The sequence below is a fragment of the Pleurodeles waltl genome, chromosome 3_2 (genome assembly GCF_031143425.1).
Source record: "Pleurodeles waltl isolate 20211129_DDA chromosome 3_2, aPleWal1.hap1.20221129, whole genome shotgun sequence".
Classification (NCBI taxonomy): Eukaryota; Metazoa; Chordata; class Amphibia; order Caudata; family Salamandridae; genus Pleurodeles; species Pleurodeles waltl.
This window is the reverse complement of record NC_090441.1, coordinates 183,483,324-183,494,207: the sequence shown is the minus strand read 5'-3', so window position 1 is coordinate 183,494,207 and position 10,884 is coordinate 183,483,324. Positions and strand designations below refer to the sequence as shown.

Sequence of the window (10,884 nt, the reverse complement as noted above, 5' to 3'; positions counted from 1 at the left end):
TCAGTGACACTTCGTCACAGAGTGGGGTGGGGTCAGCAGTCTCACTGACCCCATCCCACTCTGTGACGAGGCTGGGACTGCTGCCTTCCCTCGCTGGGTCAGCCAATGAGGGAAGGCAGCAGTCCCAACCCTCCAGGGACCTCGAGGCTGAGGGTAAGTGTCTGATGTTTTAAAATTAATGTTTGGTGTGTGCGTGCATGTTTGAATGTTATGAGTGTTAATGGATGTGCATGCGTGTGTGAAAGAATGAGTGTGTGATGTTTTTAAATTAATGTTTGGTGCGTGCGTGAATGTTTGAATGTTATGAGTGTTAATGGATGTGCGCGCATGTGTGAAAGAATGAGTGTGTGTGTGATGTTTTAAAATGAATGTTTGGTGCGTGCATGTTTGAATGTTATGAGTGTTGTTAATGGATGTACATGCGTGCGTGCGTGAAAGAATGGGTCTGTGTGAACTTTTAAAATGAATGTTTGGTGCCTGCGTGCATGTTTGAATATTATGAGTGTTGTTAATGGACATGCGTGCGTGCGTGTCTGTGTATGAAAAAATGAGTGTGTGTGTGTGTGTGTGTGTGTGTGTGTGTGCGTCCCGCCCGCCCCCCTCTCTCCTAAAGCTGTCGGCCGCCACTGTCCATGTCTTAAGGAGGGGGCACAAGTACTTTAGAACTGGTTAGCAGTGATAAAGTGCACAGAGTCCTGAAGCTAACAAAAAGAATTTAGCAAAACAGGAGAGTTGAAGGCCTTTTGGGGCCTACAACCAAGGTATGTTTGATTTATGTTGCGGCAGGCGCTGCTAGCCAAAGGTTGTTCAACTATTTTTAGAATTTGTGCACATGGTGAAAATCCGTATTCAGATCATTTTCTCTATTGTCTTGATTTGGCAGCCTAAGATGTGCAATGACTCGTCATCAATATCACTTCTGCTTCTGGTGGAGTTTCCTCACACACAAGCGGATGCTGTCCTGGTGTAGTTGGCATCATAAATGCATAGCTTAAAAAACTATCTCTACACAAAGAAGTCACCTGGACCCCAGTTTATATTTACTGGAAAGATCTCATTTTTACACCCTGGATGTCTGTGCAATAGGATGCATCCTGATCAGTGGCGGTTTCTTTATTGGGGCGCTGGGGAGTTGACCCTCTTATATTTATTGCCCCGCTGGCTTCTGCATTAAAAAAGTAATATACTATTAAATTAGTTAAAAAAATGATTTTTTCCCCAGTCACCCACTCGCAGTGCTTTTATTTCAGCCGCTGCCACTGGATGGGTCGGGTGCTCAGATCACACTGAGTGTGAGCAGGTGGGGATTTTATTGGCAGCAGGCAGCTGAGCAAGAATCCTGCATATCAAGATGGAAAGCAGTTGAAAAATGATGCTGTCCTTCAATGGCTCCTCGGGCCCTGGCCACTCAGAGCGTAAGGAATCCACTACTTCCTGTAAATGTGAGAGCAGCAGCATTGCTTGTGTGCGCCAAATGCACTGTACTAGCAACAAAAATAAACTTAAAAGAATGATAGTGTTATGTAGGTAGAAATTAAGGCCCATATTTATACTTTTTGACGCACAACTGCCCAGATAAAAAAAAATTGCTGCTGGTCATGATGGCTTTGTTGACCCACTAAATCACCAAAACCAGCTTTAATCATTCACAAACTTTGTAAATGATGCAGCTAGTTTTTATGATATAGGCCCTCATTACGACCCTGCTGGGCGGGGGAGAAGTGGCAGTAATACCGCCAACAGGCCGGCGGAAAAAAATTGAATTATGACCATGGCTGCTACCGCCATGGTCATCCGCCACTTCTCCACTCCGATCGCTGGGCTGGAGACTTCGGTCTCCAGCCCTGCAGGCGTCACTAGACCGCCAGCGGTGTCAGGACCCTGCACACCACCCTGGATTTCGGGTGGTTTGGAACCGCCACGAAATCCATGGCAGTAGGCACTATCAGTGCCAGAGAATTCGTTCCCAGGCACTAATAGGGGACTCTCTCGCCCCCTCCCCCCACACCCCGACCCCCCTGTCACCTCCCAAAGGTGGTAGGACCCCTCTCCCACCCCCAACATTAACATACACCCCCCTCCCCACCTCCAACATTAACATACACATCCCCCTACACGCACACATACACTACAACAACACATACCCGCACACATACAGACATGCAAACAGACCGACCCGCACACATTTTCCAGACACACAACACACCCCTGCATGCATACACGCACTCACACACCCCCTCTACATACTCACACGCACACCCCCATGCACGCACACAACACCCCCCACCCCCTTCCCCTAATGGACGATCACCTTACCTTGTCCGGTGATCCTCCAGGAGTGGACGGGATCCATGGGGGCTGCTCCGCCGCCAGCTCCCCGTCACCAGAACACCGCCACACCGAATCCTGGGTTGGGATTCGGTGGGCGGTGTTCTGATGACGGGGCATTGGAGGCGGAGCAGCCTCCACTTCCCCACCGACCGCCATTATGGCTGCTGGTGGCTCTCCGTCCGAAAAAGGACGGAGGGCTGGCAGCAGTCATGCTTCGCTGCGCAGAAAACCGCCTGCACTGGCGGTCTTCAGCACAGCGGTACCTCGGCGGTCTTAGAAAAAGACCACCGAGGTTGAAATGAGCCCCATAGTGTTCCAGCAAGGGGAGAGAATGGAGTTTTATCAGTATAGGGGTGATGTGATAATATTTCTTCAGGCTCTGGTCTCTGGATAAGAAGTCCAGTCAGACAAACCACACATAAGTAGACATTGTATTTTCTTAGTAGATTTAATTTGTTAAAGTAATTAAATAAAGGAATCTGTGAGGTACTTAGTTTATGGGACAGTTTTTAATGTGTTTAAATGTTTCAAGACAACACGTTGACAGTAGCTTTATAACCTTCTTGCCTTCTCAAATGTGCTTTAAAATGCACCATTTGTTACTTTTTTTCAAAAACCCCCAAACTCCCTTTTCATGGTTGAGCTCACTCACTTCACTATCGACATAACACGACACAACACTCATCGACAACTTTTACGCCCCACCACTTTCAAATGTCACTAGCCGAAACTGATTGTGATGCTAGTGCTGATGCAGACCCCCTCTCATTCCCTCGATGCTATAACTTATTCAAATGGACAACGTTCATTTGAATAAGTTAGTTATAGCATGAAGTGGAGTAAACTATACGAAATGTATGTATAGTGCCCCTAACTTGCTGTGCTGCAAAGCAGCACTTTGGACACAAACTACTTAAGTCAGCCCTAACAGTGTACCCTTTGCTAGAGGTAACTATAAAGTTCCCACGTGAGATGGTGGAATTTGCACTGTAACGTTTCTCCACCAAAGCTGCACCTCACATGATAGACATAACCGCTTTGTTAAAATTCCTGTCACCTTCAGAGACGTCGTAAGGCACCGGCAAAGTGGGCTCTGGCCAGGGCCCCACCATTCCAGGGGACCCCTGAGACATCTCTGCTCTATTGAGTGCCTTGCCCTGATGACCTGGAAATATTCTTAAACAGATTGTTTTAAATACAGTCTTCCTTTAATTTATTTTAATGTGTGTGATGTGTGTGAGCCTGTTACAGACATTTTGCAGAGAAATGTTGTGTGTGTGCCCTGCAACAGCCATAAAAAAGTTTATTTTAGGTCAAAATAGGACCTCGCACATGAGAAATGGGAGGGTGCCACAGAGATTATTTGCAGTAATATTAGTGAGCTGCTGCTGTGTTACAATATTGAAAACACACGTCACAACCCCTGAATACTAGATGTAAACACATTTGGAATTTGGAGGAGTGTGTCTGTGCACTCTGAGTACTCTGGTCAAAGAGGGGATGAAGGAGCTGAAACTGGGTCACAAATTCAAAGCAGTTCCGAACAGGGGCCCCCAAATTCTTCAAGATGTCCCTGGTCACCTTGGCAGACAGTCTCAAAGGTGGTGGATTTTCATCTGCCACCTGGCAGAAGTAGTTGAGGACACCACTCTATTGGATGGGAAATCTCCCAACCACATCAAAATGTGTCTCATTAGCTTTGACCTCATGAAATGTCACCCAAAGGTCTCCCCACAAGCTTTATGTTTTAATGGTCAGCTAAAGTTTCATTTCTCGAGCCTTGGCTTTACCCTCAAACTTACCGAAGGAGTATTCCGCCTTGCAGCCGGCTGTGCTCACCCAGATGTCACTGTCGAACTTCAGCAGCAGAGAGTTTCCGGTGGAGACCAGATCTGGGACTCGCATCTTGCCACAGTATTTGCCTATTAGCTGTGAGGTGGAGCGGCTCCCGTCGGTGATAGTCAGGTAGTCGCAGTCACATCCAGGGAAGGGTTCAAGGTCGAACTCGGTGAAGGTCAACGAGATCTGTGAAAGACAGGATCAGTGTAAGTACAGCCCTTCCAGCTCACAACACCTTTGTTCCACCGACCCTCAAAAACAGCCAAACCCTGTTATTGGAGACTGTTGGCAGAATCAGGGTTCCAGCAGCTCGCCAACCACCAAGTGCTTCGACTAGCGCTGCTCTCACCCGCAAGCGCCTTCATATTTCCAACTATCAGCCCCCTGAGCATAAACACAGATGCACTCACCCTTGCACCATGTTTTACACCTCCCATCATCCTCTGCAAACTAGTGACTTCATCATACTAACAACTAAAACACTCCTTTCAAACACTGGCATGCTCCTGTCTACTACCACCTGGGCCTTTGTTACCACCGCTAGTAAAACCTCAGCTATTTCCTAGTGAAAATGCCTGCTCGCTATCTGGGCTGAGTCTTAGCAGCCTGCAAAGTCTGAGCCTGATTAGCTAAGATGGAGCCCAGGATCTGGCAGAGGACATCAGCCATGCTTGTGCGCCCTCACAAAGCTTGTCGCTGCACGTCATGCACCGTGCTACTGTGAGGGGGGGGCTTCACCCCTCTACTATAAAACTGGCATGCAATCATAAATGTGCTTAATTTACATTATATGAAGGGACTCGCAGTAGGAACCCATTCGCTGACATCGTTATTTAAAAAAAATAGACAGCCTGGAAGATCTTCTGAACTATATATAATATTTAGCAAAAAACATATCGAAGTGGAGCTAAAGCTTAGAGACTGGAAGACAGATCCTGTATGATTTGCACATTTCCAGCAGATTCAGATTCCTTAGTTATACATGCCCTTGCTATTTCAACAGCAATGTTCCTTTCCGATGTCTGGAAGCGGCCAAATGAATCATTGAGAAAAGTGACGGAAAAGAGGGGTGTGTAGAAAGAGGCACATATGAATCAACAGCTAGTCGCACGTCTACGGAAAAGGTGCAATCCAGGCAAGTTGATACTTTGTCTCAAGGATGCTCCCTGCAAAAATAGGCAATTTTTTCAGGCCTTTTGCTGTTATTTAGTGGCTCCACAAGGTGGCACCTTAAAACTCTTGCATTACCTCGTCCTGCATATCAGCGTCTTAAGTGTGTTTAGGATAAATAAATGGACAAAAATATTTTAATCTGCATTTATCTTACACAAGTGTTTAAAATGCGCAAATCCTTCTTCCCAGTCTGTGCCGCACATACCTTGTATCCTGCTGGAGCCAGAATGGCCATGACACAGTCCATGCTATTGGGGTACTTCTTGGGGTACCCGGGTGAGGTGACGATACCATTGTACTCAGTGGAGGTGCTGTCACATGTCACTGTTAGAAGATGGGACAGTAACAATAAGTTTACATTTGTTTACCAAGGAAACGACCAAATGCAGCGAAGAAAGATGAATCTATAGAACAGAACTGAGCAGCATGCAGGAGAAAGGAGGCAGGGGGAGGCTGCTCCCATCGGGCGGCTTGAAATGCAAGGCTGGAGGAAGACGAGGCCTACCTGTCCTGTAGGAGGCTGTGAAGCCGCTGGCTGAGACGGGCCCAACGCTGACTAACTCCACCAGCATCATGCTTCCGGAAGCCACGAGCGGCGGGAGAGCCAACTTCCCGCAGGCCTGCTTCAGTAAAACTGGGGATGATGTGTTGTCGCCGTCGTACACCTTGATGAACTCGGCAGAGCAACCTGCGGACAGCTGCACATCAAAGTCATCGAACCGCAAAGAAACCTGGTTTGGCAGAAACAAAAGACAGTTATGGCCGTAAGTGTTATGGAAAAAAGAAAAGCACTTGAATTCTGCCAATAAGCTAAGCTTGGCCAGACGTGGGGAGATGCGCAGAAGTCAGCAGACCTCATTGAAATAAGGATTCTGGTTCCCGGAAGGAGTATTACAGGGTTTAAGGCTTGATGAAGGCTTGGCACAGGCCGGGTAAGTAATGCTCACTCCTACGAATGGGTCAGAGATGTATCAAGCTGAGTTTCCATGGTCAATGGTTGGGGATTAAATTGCTTTGGCACCGACTAATTCGGCTCCCTAGTAGCAGTGATCAGACAGAGCCACTTTCAATTGATGAGACAAACAAATGACATAACTGTGTCCCAGCAGCCATCAGGAGCCCTGCATTGCTGCTGGCCCTAAAGTACTGTGGAGCCCGAGGGTAAGCTTGTCACTACCAGCAAAACTAAATGCCCCACCGCCCGTTGGGGCAGACCAACACGGGCCTCTGATCTCTTCCACCACCATAAAGGGCTACAGAGATAGGTACATGTGACACCACAAACAGAACTACACGTCCCAAGGGCCAATGTGACCCACTGTCCCTTGCTCCACACAAGCATGCTGCAAGGCCGTGTGTTCAGTGAGGTGCTGCGGAAGATGAGATGATCCCTTGCTGGATCCAGATGGCCATCTATTTACTAAAGCTTCAGCTTAGGTACCTGCTGCAATCTTAGCCTCGAGCTGTGTTTGCTGCTGCTCTCAGCTTCTTTGATATTTTTATGACCTTTATGTAAGTGGCTCTGTCTCATGCATTGCAGTCCACATTGAGGAACATCTGGAGAAACACATTCAGCTCACTAACCACTGAGGAGAAAACTTTGATAACTGTTACTGTGATCCATCAAGACAACTGTAGGAAGTTGGCATGGTGTGTGGTGAGCACCTATGGTGTTATCACCTTATACCAGGTATCCCCTATTAGTGAAGTGTAGGTAGCGTGTAGGAAGCCAGGACTCTCTAGAGAAGCTATGGGTGAGCAGCCAAGACGTATTTCGGAGCCATGCAAATCTTATGCAAAACCACTGTAGTCACACAGCAACCTATCACACAGGAAAGAACCACACATTGTTACAAAAATAAAGGTACTTTATTATAGTAACACAACACTAGAATACTACTAGGCAGTTCCTCCCAATTGGAGGTAAGGACACACTATATATATACATAATAACAATTATGAATTAGCATAGAAACAACAAGCATTGGCAATACTTATTGAAAATAGTGAGGGCCCTAGGGGAGGGCCAAACCATATATTAAGAAAGTGGAATGTGAGATACAGTCCTCAACCCAAGGTTGTAGAGTTCTTAGAGGGGAGCTGGAGGAATTAGAAATCCCAAGAGGTGAGTACCAGAGTGACCCCCAGTGACCAGGAGAGCAGAGGTAAGCACCTGGTTTTCCTAAAGATTAACAGGAGGACTTTGAAAAAGGATTATGCAAGTACAGGACCAGACAAGAAGAAACCAAAGGTGGGTTCTGGCAGAAAAGGACATGTAATACAAGGGGAAAAAGTCCAGTCCACGATGGAGTGTCCAGTGGGGGCATGAACTAATACCCACCTTTCTGTGGATGCAGAACCAGGTCACCAAGGGATGAATAAGACCAACTGTGGAGCCCAGGAGCTGAAGAGAAGTCCTTGAAGCAGTGCAGATGGTGTCTCACGCCGGTTGTTGGGTTGCAGATGGTCAGTGGTGTTGGAGAATCACCAACAAGCCTTGGAAAATGCAAGTGAAGCAAAAGAAGAGCTGTAAGGCTGAAGAGGACCAGCAAGACCCAGGGGACTAGACCCAGGAAGGAGAGCCAAAGGTGACCCTCAGCAGTCAGGAGAGCCAACAGAAACAGTTGCAGCCCCCACATGCAACTCACTGGCAGCAGGCACAGTAAGTCGCAGTGAGGCCCAGTCAGCACACCTGAAGAAGAGTCCCACGTTGCTGGAGCAGCAGAGAGGAGACTGTGCTTGGCAGGAAGAAGTGCTGGGGGCTGGGGCTAAACGGAGTCCGAAGATCCCTTGGAGCAGTAGCAAACAAGCCTTGGTAGCTGCAAGAGTTGCAGTGAACAGGGGTTCTGTCCTGCAAGGAGAAGCAAGGGTTTACCATCTCCCAAGCTGGATAGCTGGCAGAGAGGGCCAAGGACACCACTCCAGAGCACCACCTGTGATGCTGGCTCCATGCAGTTCCAGAAGATAGCAGATCCACGCAGCCAGTCAGCGATGCAGTTGGTGACTACAGATGCAAGGGAGTGTCTCCTTCACTCCAAGGGAGATTCCTTCTACTTCTTGGTGTAGGCTGAAGTCTCACTGAACTCAAAAGATACACAGCCAGGGAAGTGTAGCAGTTGCTGGAAGGAGCCAAAGAAACAATGTTGCAAAGCAGAGTTTTCGCTAAAGTTGCAGATTGTCGGTTCCTGAAGAGTGCAGTTATGGTTCCAGTGGCCAGAAGATAAAGTAAATGATGCAGAGGAGTGCTGGTAGATTCTTGCATGTCGAATATGGGGACCCTGCCTCAAAGGAGTCCCTAAATAGCCCTAAAAGGGGGATTGGTCACCTAGTAAGGTGAACACTTATCAGAAGGGGTCTGTGACGTTATCTTTCTGACCTGGCTACTTAGATGCCATCCAGGGCCTCTGTACATTTTATTTATAAGATGGCAGAATCAAGTGGCCACCTGGAGGAGCTCTGGGCACCACCCCTCGGGTGGTGATGGACAAGGGAGTGGTCACCTCCCCTTTCCTTCGTCCAGTTTCACACCAGAGCAGGGACCAGGAGTCCCTGGACTGGTGCAAACCGGTTTATGCCAGGAGGGCACCAAATTGACCTTCAAAGCAAACCGGTGTCTTGGGGAGGCTACCTCACCCAAGCCATGTAACACCTATTTCTAAGGGAGAGGATGTTACCTCCCTCTCCCACAGGAAATCCTTTGTTCTGCCTTTTCCTGCTTGAGCTGGTCAAGCAGCAGAAGGGCAGAAACCAGTCAGAGGGATGGCAGCAGCACAGGCTGCCCAGAAAACTCCAGAAGACTGGTAGGAGCAATACTGGGGGTCCTCTAAGGGTCCCCCCCCGAGTGCATGGAATAATACCGCCAATACTGGCAACAATATTGGGGTATGATTCTGACATGTTTGATACCAAACATGTCCAGGTTCAGAGTTACCATTATGTAGCTGGACACAGGTGTCCAGTACATGGGTAAAATGGCTGCCCCTCACTTACGATGTCCAGTGCAATGGAACTGGAGTTCATAGGGGCACCTCTGCTCATGCAGTGGGGCCCTCACACACAGGGACCTGCACCCTGCCCCCTGGGCTAGGATGGCCTACCATTGGGGTGACTTACAATGACCTGGAGCAGTGACCTGTTGTGAAAGTGTGCATGCACCTTTTCACGCAGGCTGTAATGGCAGGCCTGCAGACACATTTTTCATGGGTTCCCATGGGTGGCCAATACATGCTGCAGCCCATGGGGAAGCCCTGCTGCCCCAATGCCCTGTGTGCCTAAGTTCCATATACTAGGGACTTATAAGGGGGCACCAGTATGCCAATTGTGGGGGATGTAAAGTCCTAGGCAATCAAATTTAGAGGGAGAGAGCACAATCATTGGGGTCCTGGTTAGCAGGATCCCAGTAAAAACAGTCTAAGAATACTGATAGCATGCAAAAAATGTGAGTAAACTTGCCAAAAAGAGGGTACTTTCCTACAACAACCGTCAACCAAAGACAAGGCTACAGCACATGCCCTTGGACTGACCACTTCAGCAGTACCCAAAGTCCTGTGGTTGCTCTAAGCTGTACAGTCTCAACAGAGGAATACATCCTAGCCAGTCTCAACACCAGACATTACATTGCTCCAGTCATGACATTGTAGATCGAAGTTCCCGCTCCACTGAAGATATAACTCAAACCCTGAGCCAACAAGACAACCGTCAACCAAAGGTCAAACTGGACAATCCAGAATGAAAGCAGAAGAGACTAGCATCCTCTCCACCAATAGCAACAGCTCTCAAGGGGAAAACTTGGAAGCTACCAACAAGAGCTAGTAACAATCAGCCCAAACATTTTGTTGGTCTTTTTCACTGAGACTGTGCCTGTTTCAACTACCTATTTAATGCTATAAAATAGTAAATACCTGTACCGTTCAGCAGAACTATATCACTCTGTCTGTTTCAGTCTGCCAGCCATGATGCCTTACTCAAGATGCAGGATATCTGACTCATTCAAAGACATTTGTGTTGAACCGCTGAAAAGTTGCCACCAAACATGGGCAAAGGAGGGTCTCTTAGAGGTCAATCTTCCTTGTTCACCACACTTAAAAGTGTCACTACTCCAAACAACTTAGAGTAGTTGGGAATTGACTGAAACATAACAAGGAGACACAATGCAAAGCACTTACATAAATAATTATATAAATCATGCAGGTAAGGAATATACACATTTGGGGAACCTAAATAGGGCAGACATCCTAATGCGTCAAAGCTGGCAGTCCTACGGCAGAGAGACCACCGCCAATGACTAGCAACCGATGGGGCTGGCGAAAACATTTAGGGCCTGATTTAGAACTCGGTGGATGGGTTACTTTGTCACAACGGTGATGGATATGCCATCTGCTGACATCTAAATCCTATTGAATATAATGGGATTTAGATTACGGCAGGCAGGACATCCATCAATGGTGGCATATATTCTGTCCACCGATATCTAAATCCCATTGAGTATTATGGGATTTAGATTTTGGCAGGCAGGACATCCATCAACGGTGACGTATATCC

General features: G+C 47.6%; 1 protein-coding gene across 1 annotated transcript in view; it reads right to left on the bottom strand.

Annotated features, from left to right (window-relative positions):
• Positions 1–4,089: 4,089 nt before the first annotated feature.
• The window catches only part of LOC138286360 (embryonic protein UVS.2-like), a 159,326-nt gene continuing 152,531 nt past the window's right edge, over positions 4,090–10,884 (bottom strand). Inside the window, exons 11-13 of the mRNA XM_069226519.1 lie at positions 5,849–6,074; positions 5,549–5,667; positions 4,090–4,356 (exon numbers count right to left, since the gene is read on the bottom strand). Coding sequence (XP_069082620.1) covers positions 4,090–4,356; positions 5,549–5,667; positions 5,849–6,074 — 612 coding nt within the window. The remainder of the gene's footprint in view (positions 4,357–5,548; positions 5,668–5,848; positions 6,075–10,884) is intronic.